Consider the following 23971-nt stretch of genomic DNA (forward strand, 5'->3'; position numbering starts at 1 on the left):
GTAAATTCTGAAGGACAGAGATTACCTGGGGGTGAAAGAGCTGTCGACTTTAAGGAGATGAGAGGGGCTGGGATCCTACTTCTTACCCCCTCTGTATACAATGGTCCTGTCCGAAAGAGTGGATGGACCTTGGAAACTGCCTACAGACTCTAATGAAAAGGTATGCCCCACATTGCTTTCTTTGGTGGTCCCCAGTGTGGTGGAAACTATTAAGAAAATGCACCAGGCTCCAGGAGATTAGTTTAAGACATCTAACCTGGCAAATGTCCTCTTTTCGATCCCCCTTTCAAAGGCGGTCTTCCCAGTTTGCCTGTCCTTGGGAAGGAATGCAGTCTCCACAGCCTCCAGAGGAGCCAAATTCTCTGCCTGGTATAGCAATTTGGAGTGGCAGGATCTAGCTTTACTGAAAATAAATGAACTGTGATACCTTATGTTGAGATCCAATGACCCTTATGCTCACAGAGGAGCCGCCTGAAGAGCTTTGGAACCAGAGTGAACTGGCCTGCAAATTCTACGAGAACTTATCCTACAGATACGATTAACCCTGGCATAAAATATTTGACAATAGGAGTCACAACCTTATTTGTAAGAGCTAAAGTTGTGAAGCAATCCAAATGACCATCAACGGGCAGTTTAAATAGATTCCAGCAGATCCACCCAATGGAATATTATGTAGCTGTAGAAAAGGTAGGAGGGCGTAATAATATGGAAAGAACTTCAAGATAAATGATTAACAAAAAACATATGTAAAGCAAAACAACAAGGTAAGAACAGGGTCTTACATAAACAGTAAAAAAATTCCAGAAGGATACACAAGAAGCTGATAATAGTGATTTGGCAAAGTGGGCAGGCTGAGAATAGAGGTGGAAGGGAGAGTTTCCACTCCCTATGCCATCTATTTTAAAAAAACCTTCCACACATTAAAAAATAAAGAAGAAATCAATGAAAAAAGACGGGCACAGTCATTGAAAATTGTTCCACATTCATTCATTTAAACTGAGAAATGTTTCTATTCACATACAGTGATGGGGATAAATAATTACAATAAAGCTGGAGACCATAAAAAGAGAAAAATTACTCTGTGGAAGCTTGGATTAGTTTTCTATTGATGGAGGAAATCATAAGCATGTTATTTTGACAGTTCCTATTATAAGAGGAAATGCTCTTTAATAGTGTTTCCAGAATGCTGGCAAATAAAGTTGCTTTTGTTTGGGTCTTTTCTTTACATTCAATAGTGATGGATCAATTCCTATTAATTGCACAAACAAAACAAATTTCTAGGATGGAAGATTACTTTTCTAAGGGGATGGGTATGGGTGATGTTGTTATTTTTATTGAAGAGCCTCTTGTGAAAACTTGAAAATTAGAGAGCCGTTTCCCTGATTTTATTTTATTATTTTATTTTTCCCTGTAAAGCATTCTGTTACTAAGGGAAAAAATCACAATTTCTATCAAATGCCAGGCCTTGGGTCTATAGTTCAGAACGGAGTTTCCTGACACTGTTCTGCTTTGCCCGTGAAATCTTCCATCTTTTGTAGCTGACATCCTAAAAACGGGGAAGGCAGAGGACTGGTGACACCACTACAATTAGCTGGGACATTTCCCTTTGAATGACAACATCCTGCTCTGTGTCCCAGCCATTTACAGCTTCGTTCATGACTCACTGAAGTTCCTCCGACATCCTCCTGTCGTTTATGACTGTCTTTTTGTGGCTTAGACTCCCTTCACCTGTCTAGTCCAATCCAAGCTCGTATTTCCAGGCACAGACCTCAGATCTTAGCACAAAGAGCCCTGTTGGCAACCCATGTGCCTCAAGGCAAAGGCGACATTGAAAACTGCGAGAAGAAACACTGTCTCTTCTTTCCTTGCAGGGTCACTGACTGAAGGATAACGGCCAGGGAGAAAATTCCTGAAATGAAAGCGAGACCTGGTCCGCCTTTCACCCCCGTAACCTGTAACGGGCGATCCAGAGAGTTGTCATTAGCTCCTGCTGGAGGGGAGGACGGAGGCTGCAGGCTGTGGAATGGCCGGGCTGACCATCCGCTCCAGCCAGTTCAGGGAGGGAAAGGCGGGCAGAAAGCTGAAGGACGTGCCCGCAACTCATGCAGAACGAACACAACGCCCCCCAAGCCTCGCTTTCTCCCCACCCCAAACCAAGTCCCTGACCAGACAGAACGTCCTGGGATGTTCAAGCCTCCACACCCACGGCTGGGACACCCTTCCATGCCTGTCCACCAGGCAAGCACCCACTCATCTTTCACGACGTCCACCCCCCTGCCAGTGCCTCCCACTCCAGGGGACAATGTCCATTCCCTCCTTCGAGCCCACCCACCTTGGACCAATTTCCACCCCTTTGCAAGTTCACTGATTCAAACTTTGCAAGTTCACTAATTCATCTCCAGATCTGCTTCCTTCTACCAGAATGGAACCACCTAACCTTTAATGTTGGAAATATATTTTTAAGAAAAAAAGATTTTACTTGTTGGGAAAGTGGTACATGTTCATGTTAGATAATTTAGAAATAAACAGAAAATCCCAAAGAAGTACATGACAATTAAATTTTCAGTCCCCAAACAGAGGCAACCTTCGATGAAGAGCTGGGTATACATCCTTGCAATCTTTTTTTCATGCAAAGATACACACATATTTTGATTTTTCTTTATTAAAGGGGGTCAGAATCTATATTCTTTATAATTTTCTCTTTTCACTTAACACTATGTTGGAAACAGTTACGAGCAGGTTAGGTACTGCTCTTTGACATTCCCTTGTGCGTAACTCCATTGACAGGTTACAGCTCACTTCATAGTAAACACGGCTCCTTATCGTATCCATCTCTATATTTGCAATGCCTAGTGAATCTCCAGTGTCCAAGCGGACAATGCCTCAGTGGGACTTGATTTCAGAATATTCACAAGTCCCTTCTGACCAGGGACACTATAGACTTTTAAATCAGTTCTGGCAAACAGGGCTTCACGTTCCTTCCAAATGGGAGGGCTTGCAAACTCAAAGCTTTTGGGGGCCAGACAGGAAACACAAATAAGAAAAATGGACCAGGTGTAAGGGGTGGTCAGGGGGGGAACCCTGGCTGGCTGGAGACCAGATGTCCCGTCTCAAGTGGCGGCCACTTCTCAGCCCCTGCCCACTGCTGCCCAACAGGGTGCTGGTTCCGTATTAGCCGACCTTTCAAAGAGGCCGGAAAACCAGATTTGTTTATGAAACAGCCAGGCTGGTAAGCCTTGGTTCAGGCCACGGTGAGTGTATCTTCAGGGCAGATATGCTACAAAAGCAGTGGTGTGTTCCTTCCACTGCAGTATAACACGGCACCACTAATGCTCCGGCTCAGTTTCTTTTGGGCCACAAGAAGTGAACAAAGCAATGGTGTGAAGGACAAGGAGACTGAGGATGAAAAATCAGTTTCAGCTCACGCACTGACCTGTTTCTAGAAAGATAAAAATTGTAAGAACATGCCTCATCCCTTCTACTGGAGCTATGGTTCTGCCCCGGGGGATGTACAGCAGTGTCTGGAGATACCTTTCGTTGTCACAACTGGTGAGTGGGGGGCTCCTGGTAACTAGTGAGTAGATGGACGCTGCTAACCACTCCCCTACAACGATGACTTAGAGGCCGCCGCTCAGTGGTGCTGGGCTGGAGAAACTGTTTTGTAACCGTGCTTCTCAACTGGGCTTACAAGTCAAAAACACTTGGCAGGCTTTAAAAAACACTGATGCCTGGGGCACTTTCCAGAATAAGGAGCTCAGAATCTTGGAGGATGGGGCTCAAGCATGATATTTTAAAAGCTCCCAAGCGACTCTAATGTGCAGCCGGGATTGAGGACCGTAGTCATAAGTGCTGAGTGCCCTGCATGCATCGTGGGCCCAAAGTTGGTGCTTCGTTCAAACAGCGCTCAATATGTATCTGTTGCCTGGATGGGGCCATAGATTAGTCACCTATCATTAGTTCCCTACAAACTGCTGTGCTAGACTTGGGTTGACTTTCGACATTCCACTGGTGGCTGATAGCAGCTTTTTTTTTTCTTTCAGTCAATTAGTAGTCAGTACATCAAGGATACAACTTCCAGCAGTGAGGTGGCTGTACACTAACACACTTCCTGATGAAATGATTACTTCTGAAAGTGAAAGGTACAGAAACAACCTGGACAATATAGTCATGCCAAAGGAGGCTTACAAAATTAACTTGCAATCTTTTTGTCACCCCTCCAGGTCATATGCAATGAGAAGATCTAGAAATCACATATTAAATGCAGTCCTGGAAACTTCCATTGCTGTCCCTCAAGGAGACAGGAAATAAGAAAATAAAATAAAACCCAAAGCAGTGCAGGAAGGAGAGTCTAAAATCAGGAGATTGGGAATGCTAGCCAGGTTTCCCTATAGACAGAATTTGATTGGTGATGGATTTATAGCTAATCAAGTTATTAGGAATTTTTCACAAGTCCTGATGGGTGCTATAAAGTGGTGAGAGATGAGCAAGGATAGGGTATTTCTTATCGGAATCTGTGCCATCCAACCGACCTACCTGCCAATTGCTATACAAGAGAAAGGAATTATCACCTGTGGCTACTAGAGCTCTTGGAAGTCAGGACAGGGGCTACTGCTAGGCACTGAGATAGCAGAGTCTTTATTCAGAACCACAAGGAACACAACGGTCAGCAGCAGGGCTCCCCTGCAGGACTCTGGAGTCTAGTGAGAGGTACGCAAGCGTAAATGAGTCATCAGCACCCAGGGTACGAGCCGTGCTGGGTGAGAGTGGTGCTGAGGGAAGTCAGGAGGGCTGATAATGCAGTCCCGCAGGAAGTGACCAGTTGGAGAAAGCTTCCTGGAGTAGTGACCCTGAAGCTGAGCTCCAAGGGGTAAGGAGGTGTTGGGCACGTGAAGGGGTTAGATGCAAAGACTACTCCAGATAAAAGCAATTGCACGTGCAAAGGCCCAGAGGCAAGCGAGAACCTGGTGTGTCCGGGGAACTGCAGAAGTTCAGCGTAGCAAGTAGTTCTTCAAGAGGTGGGAGGAGAGGTGAGACGGAGGCTGGAGGGGCAGGCGAGGTCAGAGCGTGCAGGCTTAAAGTCCCCACCATGGAGAGGATGTGTGAAGAGGTTCTTTCAGGTAGATGAAAGGAGAGGAGCTAAGTAGGAGTGTCATCCCAAAGAGGGGAGTCGCAGAGGGCAGATGAAAGGCACTAGCTTTGCCGTCCTTCAAACGCCAGCTCTACCACATTCTCCTGCACCACTCTGGGCAAATCACTAACCTCACCTGAAATCAGGGAATAAAACCAGCCCCCCTCGCAAGGCTGAGGCGAGGATTAAAGACCGCGTAGACACCGTAGAATCAACGGAACCAGGGCGAACAGCGGGGCTCACGTTGGGAAAAGTAGAGAGCACCAGGAGAGAGACTACCTTTGGTACAGGGAAGGAGGCAGGAGGGACAAGGACACAGTTAGCTGGTGGAAAGGTCTCCTTGTGCGCTAGAGGACCCAAAGGAAAGAGGGGAGAGGCAAGGGGTGGAGGGAGGGAAGGATGTACCAGGACTGCAGCCCACCACGTGGTGCTGCGGCAGATGCTGCGGCAGAGGTTTAAAAGACGCACATGGCGTCCTGCTATGCCTTGGAGGATGCATGCTTTTGGCCCTGGACCGAGCTGCCGTGGCCATGAGCGACCCGCTCCCTGGCCCACCCAGGCTCCAGACAACGTGGGCCGCTCTTGCGGGTTTATGATCACGTTGGTTTCTGAGGCTTGACCCTCTCAAGGGCCTCTTTGAGGATATGCGCACCGCTCTGTGTTCCAGAACCTCCCCTGCCCCCACCTGTTGGGACTGCGGCATCCAGACACCTGTCTCTATGGAGAAGTAAATGCTACTTCCCCACCACGCTCCAGCCCTGGAGGTTTCTCGCTCTCTGCCTTGTAATTGCAGGGGATAACCACCTCCTTCTCCTGCCTGCACCCCAGTAGGCAACATGAGTCCTCAAGGAACGAGAAGAAAAGGCAGGTGTCTGGGGAATAAACAATGCATTCTGAGGTAAACTGAAGAGCTTGCAATCTGATGATTGCATTCCACAGCTTTGCTGTTTCAGCAGCTGAAGCAACCGGGAGCCTGGTTAGAATCTTATTCAGTAAGACTCTTGTACACAGAAAATCAGGGGAAATGCAATGTTTAAGACTATTTTTTTGGTCAATGCATTCTCTGAAACAGAGACTCACTTGGTCTCAGGACACCGACCTACACCGAGTCGATTTAATTCTAACAGAACGACAACCCAGACTGATTTATAATACCACTTTTTGGATATTAAAATGTTAATGAAATTGTTGTCATGAAAAATAATAGCTTGTGTTTTTATTTTGACCATTCTTGGAGCCCCAGCCCTTTTTAAAAATCCATTTCCACTCACTTGAAGAAATTGCTTTATAATCCAATTTAAAAAATCAGTTTCTCCCCACCATACTCCCCCATGGTGATTTATTTTCTTTATAGAAAAATGTTAATTAATAACAGGGTAGGAATCTAAATGTTAAAAGCAAGGGAAAATGAAATCTTTGAAAATGAAAATAAATGACCCATTTTTCTTCTTTTCAGAGAAACCGCTATTCCCAAAAGCTATAGGATGTGGGAAAGGAAGGAAACTAATAAGTCCAAGTCTAAGATCCTTGAAAGCAGCCACTCTATTTATCTATGAAGAAGACACTGCCTTCTCCGTATCTTCCTTACCATCCCTGTGCAGCTTGGACATTTATGGCCACTTCCCAGGACCAGCCCTTGGCTGAGCATAGAGATTTCAAAAGATATGATCCCTGGTCCCTGTTCTCAGAGATGAGAGCAAGATGACAGACACTTTGAGAAGATCACTGCAGGGAAATGGGAGAAGTGCCTCCAGGAGAGAGAGATGCTAGAGGGCTGCAGAGGCAAGGGCTCCAAATAGAAGGAAAGGCGGGGAAGGCTGCACAGGGGCGGTGTCATTTCAGTTGGGTTCTGATGGGGGAGTAGGAGTTGCCCAGCTGGTAGGGAGAAGTATAACAAGACACATGTTGTATGGGGGAAAGTTGAATCCCACTAGCTGTCAGGAGGGAGAGCTGATGAGGAAGGCTGAGGACACACGGTGAAGGCACATATAGACCAAGCTAAGGGCAATGTCGAAAGGGTCATTTGCTGTGTCTCAGAAATCATTCTGGCTGCAGTGTAGAGACTGACCAGAAGGGGGCCACCCTGAGCCAAGAGGCCAGCTAGATGACTACTGCAATAGTCCAAGCAAGAGATGGGGAGGGCTGGAGCCAGGGTCTTGGTGGTGTGGATGGAGAAGGGCAGCTGTGATGGGCACCTGGAAAGGGGTGGGGGGAGTGTGGACATGACTTGGTGGCCTGGCACTCAGTGCCAGCTTTTCATGTAGGGGACACTGCAAGGCTGCAGACTGACAGTCAATTCTAAAATCCGCACTAAAAAGGGGGATGGGAGGATGGGAAAAGGTGGGAGGCATCTAGTTGGGAAGTAAAGGTAAAGGAAACTGAGCAGGGGAGAGGCTGAATCAGTGTCAGATAATTGCAGGCTTAGAAAAGATCTTCCCTGCTAAACAGTTTTCCAGGCTTTGTTTACATACCCCTGGTGACGGGGAACTCACTATCTCCGAGACAACCCATTCCACTGATATCCTTGGACTAAAATATTTTTCTCTGCTTCCATACATAGAGCTTCCTTTGAACTTTTACTTTCAATTGCTCTGGGAAGTTCCTTAGAAATTCACTTGATCTAGCAAGACAGCCAAAAAGGCCAGTCAGCCCTCCTGGGCCTCGCTGACAGAAGATTCTCCCTTAGAACCGAGGCTGAGAAAAAGTCGCAGGGCAGAACAACATGTGGAACATGTGTAGTGGCCCACTCTGACCGTGGCCGTGAGTCCCCGGCACCCAGGGGGAGTGCGCCCCGCCCGCCCCGTCCCAAGGTCATCTTACCGTGCTGTTGCAGCCAGCAAAGCAGGCAGACAGGTAGGTGACCCCGTCGGCCCCACACACTGGAGTGAAAGAATCCGTTTGGCATTCACAGTTTTTATTGCAGGGTGAGTAGGGGTCCAGGGCTGAGCTGGGCGCTGAGCTGCAAAAGAAAGGAAGAGTGGAAGAGGTCGTGAGAGTCAGCTCCCGACAGGACAGCCCATGGCCCTCTTTAGTGAGGAGTCACGTGGCGTCCTTGCTCGTGGAATTCTTACCTGGCGCCCCGTCCTTCTCCTCTTCCAGTCTTAATCCCCCCTGTCCTTCGAGGACCATCCCAGGACCACCCCTGAGCGCTGGGCGGGTTGTGTCCTGCACAAGGGGGCCAGGCTGAGCAAGCAGGAGCCGCGTCCAGCCCCACTCCTCTCATCAAGCACAGGGCCGCTTTTGACCTTTTGCACCGTCTGGCAGGTGGCAGCTGTGGCTCAGTGCATGCCCGCCCCCTCTGGGAGGCCCTGCCGCTGCACCCTCAGCTCACCCCCTCCCCACCGACCCCCTGGGACCAACAACTGTGCTTCGCACAGCTGAACACTTCTCCTGCTTCCGGCTGGTCCTTGTGTCTGGGTTTTACCCATCCCAGCAGACGGCAAGCCCCAATGGTGCTGAACAGATTGCTACAACTAGCCTGGCCTCAGCAACCACTGACTGCTTGGCTCATTTTCCCAAGAAAAATAACAATGTTTGAAAGTTTTCCTTTGCATCCTTCCAGGCACTGCTCCCTAGAGCAAGGAAATTGCAAAAGAGAAAAAGGGTGGAGCTTGTTTCTTTGAAAAGTCTAAGGGAAGAAATGGTTTTTTTTCACCCTATTATTTTCAGTGAAGCCTCCTAAGGCTCAGAGCACTTCCTAAGAGCAGCCGCTGATGCTGACGACACCTGGTGATGCATGCATCAAGGTGCTGCACCTGCTATTTCATTTACCCTTAGTATAATTGCAGCAGGGAGGTAAGTTATTGTCCCCCATGGTTGCAGATAAGGAAACTGAGGCACAGATAGGTCCCATAGCTTGTCCATGAGAGCTTAACTTGTAAACAGCAGAGGAAGGACTGGAACTCAGGCAGTTTGACTGTAGTTCCTGCAATTTCATTATCTTTTTCCTGAAGAATAATTTCATTATGGCAGGACCCTGTACTTTTAACCACTATAGTTATGGCTTGAGACCTGAGCAGTCCAGAGCAAAGACGGGTGATCTTTATCTCCAAGTCCTGCTCTTTATGGAATGTGTCATGTAGAAGACACCGTATCTGGAGAGGAAGGAACTGAGGATTGGCGGAGGCCAATTTGGAGAGGTGGTACAAGGGGGAGGAGGGGCAGATGGTACCTGGATCGCGCTAGAGGTAAACGGTGTCTCTGGCCTCACGTCTACCCTTCCACCTGCTTGTCCTTGCTGGTGGCTGCAGAGGAGCCACAAATCTGCTTGTGTCCTGCAGGGGCATGCACTGCTGCCTGGGGGCCCCGCATCTGCGCGCAGGTGAGGTCAGGCTGTGCGAACGAACTGGTACCTGTAGACCAGCCTCACCGCAGCCCTGAGCCCCATTCCCAAGGCAGCCTCATTAGAAAGGGGACAGCTGTGGCTGCCGGAGCCTCAGGACTCTACACCCTCCTCTAGAAGCCCTTGGGACTGGATGCCAAGGCTAGGAAATGAGAGAGGCGGCCCCCGGGGCCTCACTTCCCTCCCGCCTTTCCTCCGTGTGCTCCCCACCCCGCCTTCCCACGATCCTGGACACCCGCCAGGCCCAGCCCCTGCGGCCCCCATGCATTGAACGACATTTTTGATAGTTTAAGTGGTGGCTGAAATCTATTCTTTTGAGTGGAACGTTCAAATAAACTTTACTTGTATTTTCTCCATCCACGTCCTTCATCAATCACACGTCCAGAACAATGATTTGAAAGTCCTGGGGTGGTGAGTGAGTCGTCCCCTCCCCCGCGCTCCCCCGGCCACTCGGTGGGGACAGGCTGCCCTTTCATGCTTCGGCTGGGGTAATGAAGGCAGAGGCGTCACGGTCGGCTCCGCTCTTTGGGGAACCCACCGCGGGGGCAGCGGCCGGCGCTCCCGGGGCGGGCGGTGGTGCGATGGACCTTTCCGGTGCTTACTTGTTTCCATAGGGAACAGTAACGCCAGCCACGGGGCCTGTGTCGCAGCCCAGGAAGAGGAAGGAGACGTAGCAAGCTGTGGACACCAGGTTGACGAGCATGGCCATCCGGATGGCCCCCAGCGCGGACAGGCTGAGCTTTTTCACCAGGAGGCCGCCCAGGAAGATGCCCAGGCAGGCGCAGGGGATGGCGGTCATCCCTGGAATGAGAGCAGATGGGCAGAACCGTCACCGAGGAAGGAAGGGGCCGTCAGCACGGAGGCGGGGGCACGGCCTGAGGCTGCGCCCGGCAAGACGCAGTTCCCTGGACACGACCACGGTGACCCCCAGAGTTGTGACTAAAGGCCTCATCTCTGCCCTCAAAGGGCTCACAGCAGCTAGGGGAGCCCAGCTGCCAGCAGGCTAAGCGCACCCACCAGCTGTGCAGCAGGTGCCAGTCATGGAAAACCTGGCAGCCTGATGTGGGAGAACCAAGCGCCAAAGCCAGGCGTGCATTTTAGGGAAGCGCATTTCATTGAGCAACGATGCACTTTATGGCATTTTTGAGGTGATGAGGGAGGGGGCTTCAAGACTGTTTGGGGGTTTGTTCCTCCTCTTCCAATTAGGCAAGGAGGGCTTCACGGAAGGGTCTGGAGGCTGATGAACCCAAAGGTCCCAGAACTCACCAGCCCACGGGGACAGAGCTTGAAGCAGGAAAAGTAGCAGCAATCACATCATGGGTTTTTAGTGCTTGGCAACTAACTGGCATAAAATGTTTTCCCCTCTCTGCAGACACAGCAATCTGCAAGGCAGCAGGCCCATAAACCTGCTAGAGCTGCTTCCCAAAGATGTGTGGCATTTCAGGAGGACCAAAGCATGCTGGGGTTCCAATCTCCTGCTCGGTTTTGCTCTCTTCTGAACCATGCCATGTAAAGCCCAGCTTTGAGTTCCCACGTCTCATTTATCTACTGTGTAGATTATGCACGGCCAATTTTCCAGTCTGGGCTACCTCCTCCTTGCCAATCAACACGCTCTAGGGTCAGTCAACTTTATCAACCAGCCGGTAAGTGCAAAGGGAATGCAAATTAATTTTAATATGAGGGTAAGAAAAGTATAATCAGGGAGGCTGAGCTCTGCAAAAAAATAGCCCAAGTTAGTTTTAAAACAAACGTATAATAGCCATGTATGAGCTGCAGCTCTCGGACTTGCTGGTCTCGTGCCCCGGGCCCACCCCAGCCATGCCTTGGGAACAGGCCAAACCATTTGGGGCCCTGGGCCTGGGCACTGGCTGTCCCCTCTTCTTGGGACACTCTCTTCACTTGGTTGGCCCCCACCTCCCCGCTCAGTGGTTTTCCCAGACTGCCCCATCAAAAGTGGTCCATGCATCCCCCCGCCGGGAGTCCCCACCATCTATCTCTCTTCTGACTCTATTACCAGCCTCACTGACTTTGGTTTTCTTGTTTCTTGTACTTTCTTCCTCAGGAAGATGCATCTTCCCTGAGGACAAGAACTTTTTCCTTCCTGTTCAGTCCAGGAGGAATTCCCCAGGGCCCAGCATGGTGTCTGGCACAGAGTGAGTACTCAAGTATTATTGTCTGAATGAATGAAATGGTGAGCAGATTGAATCTGTGTGAATGAACGTTGGGGTGACAACATGTCCAGAGAAGACCTTCGTTTCGTTTAATTTCCTTCCCTGACGGAGGTGCCTCTGACAAGGACACACTTTTGGCAGCTCTTGGCCAAGCCATCACCAGCCTCTCCTCTTCCTCCCTGATGTGTGTGCCTTCTTAACCCTCTAGGAAGCTACTGGAACTTCCTGGAACGCCATCCTCATTACGTTAACCTATGCAGATTGAAGCTGCTTTATCTCCACTCACAAATCAGCACCACGGCCCTTTCCTCGTCTATGTTGCTATTTTGTGAACTCTGCCAGATTTGCTGCTGATTTCCTGGATTGCCCGGAGCCCTTCAAGGGTGCCTCAGGACAGGTGGGAGGACTCCATCTCCCTGGCCATGAGGGCTACAGAAGACATGAGCCTCACCTTATGCTCTGATGCCTTTTTGTCCCAAGCTTCCCATGGGGCCAGCCCCCTGTTGCAGCCAAGCCCTCTGAGTCCACGCTCATTGGAGTGATGTCATAGGCAGGGCCTTGGACGGGGCACATGCGCTGCTGTCCTCAGTAGGCGAGGGCCCCCTGTGCGTGCCAAGCACTCTCACAGATGAGATCACTGCGAAACAAACAGGCTCAAGCAGGCCAGCTTGTTTTCCTGACCTCCTGCTCTAAATGCAATCGATTTGTCAATAGGAAACATGGCTCTGAAGTACAGCTCCAAAGTTGAAGCAACTGTGCAAATGCAGTCAACATTTAAGGAATGGTAGTAAAACAATCAAGAGGTGAGCGATAAACTCTGGTGCTGGAAGACCATCACACTGGAGAAATTCTCAGAAGTTATAACTTTAGTTGAAAAAGGAAACTGTTATTCTGGCCTCTCTCCCCTTAATTCACTTTTGCTCTTTTAATTCATATAAATATGTACTCTCTTGTGTCTGGCACCTTCCTCTCAACATGGTGAGATTCATCCACACTGGGGAATGAATCAAAATTCTTTCTTTTTCATGCTGTGTAACAAACCATTGTATGAATGATCTAGCATTTATTTACCCACTCTCATGTTGATGGACAGGTGAGCGGTTTCCAGTTTGGGGCTATTGTGCATGAGTCTGCTATGAACATTCTTATGCCGTTGGGGGACATGACCACTCCTTTTGGTTGGGTTGACACTCAGGAGTGGGACTTACAGGTCACACGGTAGGCACATGCTGACTTTTAATAGGTACTGCCAAAGAGTTTCCCAATGAGGTTGTAAGATTTGACTTCCCAGCAGTACAGGAGAGTTCCAGTTACTCCACATCCTTACCAGCCCTTGCCACTATCAGTCTGCTGGGTGTGCAGTAGTCTATTTCACTGTATTTTTCTTTAACTTTCTATTTTTAAATACTTTAAAACTTACAGGGCAGTTACAAAAATAATACAAATCCCTTTCAGAGAACTCCACTATACCCCTTTATTCCCTACTCTGCCCTTACCCAAATTCACCAATTTTAATGTTTTTCTACATTTGCTCTATCATTCTACCTATTAATCTATTTATTAATCCATTTTCTGAACAACTAAGTGTAAGTTGTCTATATCATGCTCCTTGAACACTTAATACTGCCATGTACTTTTACTAAGAACAAGGATATTCCCTATGTAATCACCTTCAGACCTGTTAAATTCAAGAAATTTAACATTGGTATAAAGCTTACAGTATATATACTGATTTTTTCACATGTCCCATTAATGTCCTTTTGAGCCTTTTCTCATGCCTTGTTGGAGTTCATCCAGGATCATATACTACTTAATTGTAGTTAACTGTCTCTTCTGTTCATCTCTCTCTCTCTCTCTTTTTTTTTTAATTGTGGGCACGTACATAAAACATAAACTTTAACATCTCAATCACTCTGAAGTATACCATTCAGTGGAACTAATCACGTGTACGATACTGTGGTACCCTCACCACCTTCTATTACTAAAATTTTCTACTTTCCCAAATGATAACACTGTACTTATTATGCACTAACTCCCCCTTTTTGAGTCCCCCTTTCCCCCATCCTGGCAACCTGTACTCTAATTTCTGTCATTATAAGCTTACATATTCCTTGATATTTCCTTTGTAGTATGGTTACCATGGGGCTTACATTTAACAACCTAAATATATAACAAGCTCATTGGCTTTGATATCTACTTAATGTCAGTAGTATATACAAGCTATATTCCTACACACTTTCACCTCCTACCTTTATGTAGTCCTTGTCACGGATTATGTGTTTCTACATCATGAGCCCAAAGCCACTGACTTAACATTACAGTTTATGTATTACCTTTTATATTTTTAGAAGAAATAAAGAATGATGTTACAAACCAAAAATACAGTAGTATGGGCATTTACATTTATCCATTTAACACTCCTTACTAGAAATCTTCATTTCCTCATGTGATTTTGACCTATTGTCTATTGGTCTTTCCTTTCAGCCTGCAGAACCCTGTTTAGTATCTCTTGTAAGGCCAGGATACTGATGACAAACCCTGCCAGATTTTGTTTATTTGGGAATGTCATCAACTCTCCCTCATTTTTTGAGGGACAGTTTCACTGGATATAGAATTCTTGGTTGGCAATTTTTGAATTTTTGCTTTCAGCACTTTAAATATGTCATCCTATTTCCTTCTTGTTTCCATGGTTTCTGATGAGAAATCAGTACTGAATCTTACTGTAGTTCCTTTGTTCATGAGACATTGTTTTTGTCTTGTGGCTTTCAGAATTCTCTCTTTATCTTCAGCATTCTACTGTTTAATTATAATATGCCACAGTGTGGGCCTATTTGGGTCTATCCTGTTTGGAGTTTGTTGTGGATCTTGGATGTTTATATTCATGTCTTTTTTTATATTTGGGAAGTTTCCTCCTTCTGCAACTTCTACAATGCATATATTGATAGACTTGATGGTGTCTTACAGGTTCCACAGGCTCTGTTTACTTTTCTTCATTCTTTTCTTCTTTCTCCTCAGATTGGCTGCTTTTAATGAACTTATCTTCAAGTTAACTGATTCTCTCTTCTGCCATTCCAATCTGCTCTTGAATCTCTCTAGGCCATTTTTAATTTGTTACTGTCATCTTCAGGTCTGTTTGGTTCCTTTTCATCATTTCCATCTCTCAGTATTCTTTTTGTGTTCACCTATCATTCTCCTGATTTCCTTTAGTCCTTTGTCCTTGTTTTCCTTAGCTTTTTGAGCATATTTATGACCAATTTAAAAAAAATTCTTTGTCTCTTATATCCCAGGTCTGGTCATTCTCATTGATGGTTTCTAATGCTTTCCTTCTTCTTTGTGTGGGACATTGTTTTCTGTTTCTTTGTATTTTGCTGAAACCTAGGTATCTTGATATTTTAATGTGTTATTGCTAGAATTTATATTTTGAGGCATCTGTTCCTTAAGCTTTTATCTAGGTAGTGATAGGACAGAGCTCTCCTTGAATGTCAAGAATTAACAACAACAACAACAACAAAAAGGAAAAAAAATAAAACACCTTTCCCAGTCTTGCAGACTAACCTGTGCAAGCGCTTCTTCAAGGCTTAACCCTACACTGAGGTTAGAGAATATCTTGAGACCAAAGTGTAGGGGCTTCCCTGATCCTTTCTGCACAGGTCTATTGTCTTGGGCATGTGCATGGCCCTAGGAATTCCCATTTACACTGGTTCCAACATCCCCTCTTCCCTATGAACAGCTTCCTCGTGGTCCTGGGCACTGTACTCTATGGCCTGCAGTCAGAAACCTCTTGCCCCAGGCAGCCGTGACTTGACTGCTGTCCCATGGCATTCTGTAGGAGAGCTCTGTGAGTTGACTTCTACACACAGGGCAGATTCTGGAATGGAGAAGCTGCAACTAGGGTCCTGGTTCAGTTCCTTGGCCAATACCATAGAGAATGGGCCAGACGGCCATGCTCCTGTCATGTGCATTGGAGTTACCCTGCTCCCTCCAGAACTGGGGACCTGCAATGGGAGCACAGGCCTGCTTTGGGCTGAACTGGTGAGAAGATGGGGGAGAGCCAAGCATGGCATCATGAGATCCTACTGCTTTTAAGATGCCTTTTTCTTGATTCAGTGTTCTCCCTGTTACTGCAATCCTTTCATTGTTTTTTGGAGCTTTGAGAAAGATGTTCCTGCCAGTTCAGGCTGGTTCAAAGCTTCTGTGGGGTGACTCACCGCCGATGCCATCTTGATTGGGAAAGGACCCTCACTGTGGTTTTCAGGACTCATGGGGTTAACCCCTTTTCATTTGTTCATTGGCCATTTTGTGAGGCAACAGGAGGATTTAAATGGGAAAATAAGAAAATATCACCGTATCATCCATTCTGCTCAGCAGATGCTCTGACCTCTACTTAACAGAGACGATAAAATCTACATGCCTGGAGCTCCCTCAAGCTCCCAGCTGTACTGTGACAGTCTCAGGATCCATACTCATGTCTCTCTCCTTCTCTTCATTCTCAGGAGAACAGATGAGCTCTTTAATCAACAGCTGTCCAACCATATACCCTCTCTCTTCTGTAAATCACCTCTGCTAGCTCTTTTCCTTTTGCTTAGAAACCTGCTCAAGTCTTTCCTGTCCTAGCAACACCATAATTCTACCCCTGTACTTCGACTCTAGTGCACATCAATGGCTCCTCTACTTTCTTCCACAGTTGAGCTCCAGGAAAGCTTCCCATGGTCACTGACTATTCCTTTCCCCTCATCAACTGCTGCCCACAATGCAGTTTGGCCTCTGCCTCTGTCACTTCACTGACACAGACCTTTAGAGGTCGAAAGGTCTCCTTGTTGTCAAAGCTAACAGAGACCCATAGCCATCTTCTTGCTTGACTGCTCACATCACTGTCTTCTTTCTTGGAATCACCTTTTCTCCCAAGACCCTCACATGCTGGATTTCTTACCCATGCTGCTCTCAGACTTATTTGCAGACTCTTTGTCCTCTGTTTCCTCAGAGATGGTTGCTGAGCTCTCATTTTCTAATTCTACACCTTATCCTTTTGTAAATACCACTTTCACATCCTCAATCATCTTCCCAATACTGATGGAAATCAAATCTGTATTACTAACCCTGATCTCTGTCTTGAGCCTCAACTGAATGCAAGACACTGCGACTTAGCTGTTCCACAGGCATCTTCCTCCCTCCTCCCTTAAATGGCTCCCTTGTGTTTGCTCTTCTTGTCTGCTCGTTGCTTTTGCTCATTGTCTGCTTGTTGTCCGTTTTTTGTTTTTTCTTTAGGAGGTACCAGAAACTGAACTGGGACCTCCTGTGTGGGAGGTGGGTGCTCAACTACTTGAGCCACATCTGCTCCCTCCTTGTTTTTTGTTTTTTTTTTTGCTCATTGTTTCTGCTTGTTGTCTGCTTGTTTTCTTTAGGAGGCACCGGGGAACTGAACCTGGGACCTCCCATGTGGGAGGTTGGTGCTCAACTTCTTGAGTCACAATCGCTACCTCCACAGGTGTCTTACACTTAGCAAATTCAAAGTTGAACTCATAATCTTCTCCACAGGTTGAATTCTTTGTCATTTTCAGGTTTCTCAAAACCAAGTCATTGTCAACTCCTCCCTCTCCTGCTCTGAGACCATTTTCCTCACACCCCACATAAATAATGTTACTTCTAATGAGGGTAAACTGGTTTTCTTTAGCATACTGGCTTCAAACAACTGCACGTAGATGTGTGTAGCCTACTACTGAGGACTGAAAGACTATTCCTGAGCTCAGGGAGGAGTACCAGGACAAGTTAGTTATACCTGCCATGGGCCCAGGTAAAGGATGATGGGGGTAGGGGAGGCACATGGTTTCTGAGTTTGATATTTGCTGACTGTAGGCTTATTCTTATGAACCTAAAAAAAAATTTCTGCTCATCTTTCAAAATCTGTTCCCCTCTCCCTTCATTTTATCTTTCCCAATCGTCTAGTTCTCTCTAATCTATAAGTTTCCTAACCTCTTGCTATGCTTCCTTTGTGCTTTTTATATTTTAGCTCTTTATTAACAACCATGTACTTTTGGTAATTGCTTCAGGTGGGCAATTCTTAGAGGCACGCGATAGCCTCCCTCTGCCTGCTCAGGGGACTGAGGAGTGGACTCACCGAGCAGCTGGTTGGCAGAGGAGGTGGTGAGGTTAAACTGCTGCTCCAGGTACTTCCCCAGGAAGGCAGCAAAGCCAGCCACCACGGCAATCTCCATGCAGGCGGCCAGGATGATACAGGTGAACACAGGGTTTGAGAGCAGATGCTTGGTGACCTTCGGGATCACTGAGGAGAGAGAAGGCTGAAGGTCAAGGTCACACACACTGTACTCCCATCAGAATGACTCTTCCCCATCTCAGGAAACAGCACCAAGAGCCACTAGGTTGCTCAGGCCAAAGCCTATATCCTATGATTAAGCACTAATTTCTGAAAACTCTGGCTTCAAGATATATTCTGCATCCTTCTTAGCACCTCCGTGCCTACCTCCCTGGTGAATGCTTCCAGCACCTCTCCCTTAGGGACTTCCAGAGCAACTCAACTGGTGTCCCCATATTCACTCTTGACCCAATGTAATCGTTCCCTGACAAGTAGCCTATGGAATCAGCTCAAACCACTTTCTGGCCCCAAACCTACGGAGGGTCTACTGTTAGGACCCTGGCCTGCAGCCTGCCCCTCGGCCACCTGACCACTTCTGACCACACCCCATGCCCTCCAGTCCAACCCCCAGGCTTCTGGCTATTTCCTGAGTGCACCAAGGTCATTCTCACTTCAGCGTCTTTGTGTGTGGGGCGCCTACCTTGACTGCAAGGCTCTGCCCCCACAGCTATGCCAGTGCTTTCCCCTCCTCAGTGAGGCACTGACCACTCAATCAAACCTGAAAGAAACCCCTCACCCAGCCTGGGTGCTCAGGGCTTATGCAAGAGCTGACAGTGGGCAAAAGCCCTGCTGTGGCTTATGTACCACTTTAAATTCCCACAGGAATGGAAAACAAGTCTTTTTGAGGTCAGGTGTTTCAGTTTTATTTTATTTTGTTGTACTCTATTTTTCAAGTATGTAGTTTCATAAACCACTAACACTTCCTCTTACTTTGACACTTTTAAAAATGGAAGAGTAATGTTGTTGTTGCTTTTTCCAAATCCTTTTAAAACAATCACACTGTTTGGATATTTCCAGTGGTCAGGATCCCTGGCATCGCATCTTCATACAGACATGTGTAGTGCCTGAACCTGCCGGTAGGCACAGGGCTCTGGGGGCACAAGACAACCTCATCGCTTCAACAATTCTGCAATTGCGCTTACCAAAATAGTGAGTTGAAATACAAGTGACACATAAAACCTGTGTTTTCATGGTTGTGATGCTTCAGATGAGGCTAGGTTAAAACAAGTATGTAGATTTAAAGTTATCTAAAGAAAGGTCTTGTGTAAATAATGATACAGGTGGCAGGCAGATGAGGCAAAAATTATAAGGGTGGTTTGCCAGTGACTAAATATTTGACATATAGTGGTGTACTTGTTTCTGTGTAAGGAAAAAAGATAAAACACAGGGTCTCAGATGAAGCAGTTATTATAACAAGTTTAGGAAAAACTCATCAGTGCCCTTGGTCAAACAAAATAAACAGGTGGGAAGGGAGTACAATACCACGTTCCAAGGTGATGAATTAGCCAGCTAATTACACAAGCTCAGTCTCATCTCCCAGGAGACAAGACCTCTAAATGGCCTAACTAATTAGGATGAGATAATAATAGAGAATACATAAGTTCTTAATAACACTAACAGACAAGTTCAATAAATCAAAATGGCAGAAAAATGGGTTAGAAACTGGCAGATACACAAAACTTAAAATTTATCATTTCTGGGAAAGATATCAGTTTCAAAAGTGAAAATCTATTTTTAAAAAGTTAGCAACTTAAGAGTCCTTTGGCATAATAAAAAGAATTTAGTTATGAAAATGGACCAAGCCAGATAACTGCTGGCTTCAAATTACCATGGGCAGATTATTAAGATCCTATGTTCCAACCAACAGGCAACCAGACAACAACCAGACCTGGAACTGTGGCTGCTCTGCAATGGTTTCTTGTAAAGTTACTGAAACCTTAGGAAGGCAATTCTTGGAATAAGTAAATGTACAAATAAAACAAAAATAAAAACTTTAAAAAAGATAGCAATAAGAATAAATAAAGAAGAAACACCTTTAAATACCCTGTACCGATGGCTATATTTGTGTTGTGTTTATTTTTATTTGCTTGTATGTATGTTTATTTTTTACACAAGCATTTATAAGAATCTGATTTTTTTAGAGGTGTCATTTCAATGATGTGTTTAGAAGTGTTTGCATCTAAAAATTGATGTTTCAGTGCTGGGAAATCTTCGATTAAAGCCACATTACTTTTTAAGTACTGTACAAATATTTAGTGGAATGTTGACATGTGATGTTTAAAATGTTGATTGTTTAACAAATATATGCTGAATAAACTGGGCATGAGCAGAGGACAATGAGCAGTATTTGTCTTTGTGTACAAAACCCCTTGGATATTAAGTCTCCATCATCATAAATCACTGTGAATGAGGACAGGCCAGTTTGCTATAGTGTGTGGCACATTGTGGTGGTGTTATGTGCTTGTGACAAGTGACTGGTCAGTCACATCACACAACACCAAGACAAAGTGGCATAGAGACAGAATGGTACTGGTCACACTGGGTGACCTCAGTACCATCGTTGCTACCTTGTTGCCGTGGATGAATTTGGAAGTCCCTGGCTGTTTTTACATGTTTTGTCAGGTAATAACACTGTTACTCAATCACTGTGCTCTTTTGGAATTAAGACACTAAACTCCGGAATCATTGCCAATGAGGAAGAGGAGGTTGGAGACATTCCATGGAAAAGGATCCTCCACCTTACTTTTATTGTAGGCTTCATTTCCTTTTGTTAGGGGGTAGACTCTTTAAATTCTGGGTCTCTAGAAGAAAGCAGCACAGCTATACCTGCACGTGAATAAAACTACTGCTGAGCTGACGCCACTGGCATCCATCAATGAGTCCAATCAGGGTTTCAGTTTGATTTGCATTATCTGTGTGCATCCCCGAATCTTGTCCTTGATCAGAGCCTTCGTGATTTGTTCGGGAACGTGGAAGGCCCTTGTTCAACAAAGGCAACTCCAGCTAATGGAACCTTTTTATACTTCAGCAAGGATTTTAATTATTCCAGAGATAATTCTACTTCAGTGGGAAGGAATCCTTGTCGAGACAGGAGTCTGCCTGCTCTGTCTTAATGTCTAATGACAAATTTCTCCTTGAATTAGATGTGAAAATCATTAAGTGTGAGAATTAGCAGACTGCAGGCCTGGGGAAGCCTCAGTGGGTCTTATTTGCACAAACCATATTCGTTTTCCCTCTGCCACACCTATTTGCCTCCGGAGATGACCGCTTCTTCTTGGGTCCAACTATATTTCTTGAAGATTTTTCCTCCCATTCCCAGGTTTATTATGTGAACTTAAGAGTGCTCAGAAAAGAAGATTATTTTTCAAAGCTTTGGACTCTCCTGCAAAACCCCTATGAGAAAGGGGCATTAATTAGCTTGATCCTAGGGCTACCCCACTGTTTCAAGCTTTTACACTCAAACGGATTGTTAAAGACCATAAAATGTGACTTTCCAAGGAGGGAGCTAATGAGGTGGGCCAGTCAAACAGAAACTGATGGACCAAAGCCACAGCAGGCCACTGAGCACTTGCCTGCGCCCTTAGCCATTTACCTCCCACCTACAGATTTAGCTGCAGAAGCTGGTGGGGTGAGTTGGGAGATGGGAGGGAGGGGGCAAGGTTCTGCTTTCTCGCTGGTGGGGAAACCCTTCCGATCTCATCAGGAGTATGATGCAGTCACCGCAGGTTAGCACAAGACTGGGCATGGTGGGAGGAGAGTGGTTTCTATGGGAAATGAGGTTTTCCACAGCTGGTCTTCAGAAGCCACTCCATGGGGTGGAGATGCCTTGGGAATTTGTGGGTCCTTCAGGAAAGAGAAGGGCTAGCCTGGATAAGTGCTGAGTTCTATCATCGACAGAGCGCTTCCCGTGTGCCCCAAATATTCCAATCACGTACGTGCAAACACACGCAATCCCCACAGCAACACTGGGACCCTGGGACTATTAAAATTCCTGGGTTACAGATGAGGGAAGCGAGGCAGAGAACAGCCGCTGGTCCCTACTGCTTCAGCGCATGCACAAACCCAGCGTGCTATTCCGACCTGGACTCGGAGGGGGGCTGCTCTGGGTTTTGAGGTTATAAGCACGCAGGCCACTTCCTGGTAATCAAAGGGGCAGTTTCATTCTTGCTCGGAAATAAAAAAAAACTTCCCTATCAAGTTGGGGGAAAACGATAAATCAGGGGCTCAGTGCCTATTCCTCGAAAGAGCAGAGCTAGGAAAGGGGAACGGGGAGGGAGAAGGAAAAGAAAGCCAGGCATGGAGAGCCTAAAGATCTTTGTGAATGAGGTTGTAGCCAACCACAGCTAAGCACCTGGTCTAAGAAGGCAGGTAAGCTGGGTTTGAATTCTGCTCTCATGCTGTAGCAGGCCTGTGATCTGAGCCCACTGCCCCATCCCATAATTGCTGGAAAGATGAATGAGAATCATGTATAGAAAGCATTTGGCCCAGGGTCTCTGGCACACAGTTAGAGCTCAATAAGTCTAATACTAATTATTATGCATTGGGTACCCCAGGAAGAGTGCCCTCGGGCTCCTCATTCTTTCTACAGTGTTCTTTTTTTTTTAAAAAAAATTTTTTTTAAAGATGCTAGATCACATAAATATTATGTAAAAAGTATAGGGGTTTCCCATCTGCCGCACTCCCTAGAGCTGGGAGGACACAGGCCTGCTGTGAGAATGCTTACCTGTGAGCAGATACGGGGAGGAGCCAGGTGGGCAGGAGCGGGTGGGGGTGACCTCAGCGGTGGGGGGGGTGGGCTGAGCTCTCAGTGCCCCGGATGGAGCCATGGGCTTCCCAAGAAGCCCCGCCTCTCCCAGAGGCCACATCCTCAGGACTAATATCCTTCCTGGAAACTGGGGGTGCCCCAGGCAGTGATCACCCTGGGGATCAGCACAGGCTCCTCTAAACTCTCAGAATATCTCTGCCTTTAAACTCTATTGTATTAATACATGGCATTGATTTTCTTTTCTTTTAATAACATTGCTGCCAATAGATCCATTAATTCTCCCAAGAAGGGGAAACAGACCTACTCTATACAACTGCTCAGTAATAACGGGCTATTGCTTCTCAGTTCACTTTCTTAACCATCACAACAGTGGGGAGTCCCATCATCTCCGTTTTGTACATGAAGAAACCAAGGTTTCTTTGAGGGATGGTAATACCCACCCCTGTCCCCAGGAATGAAAAGCTGACAAGCGGAGGGTGGACTCCAACTCAGGTCTGCCAGAACTCATGAGACCATGTTCTTCAACTTCAGGTTTCTGGGTAGGGACCTGAATCTACAGCAAAGTGTTTGCCTGCAAGATGAGTTGCCATGAAGCCCTTCTCAACGCAGTGGTCCCTGAAAGAGGGACTCGCCAAAAGGAGCGAACAGGGAGGCAGAGGGAAGCCAGGATGAGACCACCATTGGCCTTCAAATTGTGCCTTGAAACAAAAGAAGGATGATGTATGCCATCTATTTGAGAATGTTTAGGAAGATGATTAATAAAAGAAAGACACATTAAAAGTTGGCAAACCTGGGTATCTGAAGAGAGGGTCTACTGGAGCTTTTTGTATTATTTTTATATTATTTTTGCAACTTTCTTGTAGGTCTGAAGTTAATTCAAGGTAATACATTTCAAAAATGAAAGAGGAAGGAAGAATAGAATGAAGTGGGGAAAAACCATAATAGAGACACAAGAATGAATATAAAGTGGAGTAAATCCCAGGAAAAATGAAGTTCCATGGCATGGTATGAATGGTCACCAGATACCAGGTCGGTTCCCAACTTGCCCAGCATGGCTGCCTTACCACACCCACGATCCACAGTGGGTGCCCTTGCCTGGGTCCTCATGACTCTACCACCAGTGGAGCTACCTGGAAGCAAGGATGGAGCAGCACATCCTAGATGGCAGCACTGTGCCACATATGAGCAGACACCACAAGTGGAAGATGGATCAAAGAATCCCATAAATACACACATGAAGGCATGAGCCACAGTCTTGAAAGGCACCTCTCACTGAGTCTCCTTAGAAACACTAACTGTGCAAAGAAGGACAAACTAAGGTCAAACCACTGAGGATGGTCCCTTGGTCATGGGCCGGGCTGGAAGCGGGGACAGTTAGCTTATAAGGTCAGGGGAGAGGATTCCTGGCTGGTGG

General features: G+C 46.5%; 1 protein-coding gene across 2 annotated transcripts in view; it reads right to left on the reverse strand.

The window, feature by feature from the left end:
- The window catches only part of SLCO3A1 (solute carrier organic anion transporter family member 3A1), a 295681-nt gene that overhangs the window by 29513 nt on the left and 242197 nt on the right, over nucleotides 1-23971 (reverse strand). For both annotated transcript variants that reach the window (XM_004468091.5, XM_004468090.5), the window contains exons 5-7: nucleotides 17757-17921; nucleotides 10073-10271; nucleotides 7949-8087 (exon numbers count right to left, since the gene is read on the reverse strand). In XM_004468091.5, the coding sequence (XP_004468148.2) occupies nucleotides 7949-8087; nucleotides 10073-10271; nucleotides 17757-17921 (503 nt within the window). The remainder of the gene's footprint in view (nucleotides 1-7948; nucleotides 8088-10072; nucleotides 10272-17756; nucleotides 17922-23971) is intronic.

The sequence above is a fragment of the Dasypus novemcinctus genome, chromosome 3, assembly GCF_030445035.2.
Source record: "Dasypus novemcinctus isolate mDasNov1 chromosome 3, mDasNov1.1.hap2, whole genome shotgun sequence".
Classification (NCBI taxonomy): Eukaryota; Metazoa; Chordata; class Mammalia; order Cingulata; family Dasypodidae; genus Dasypus; species Dasypus novemcinctus.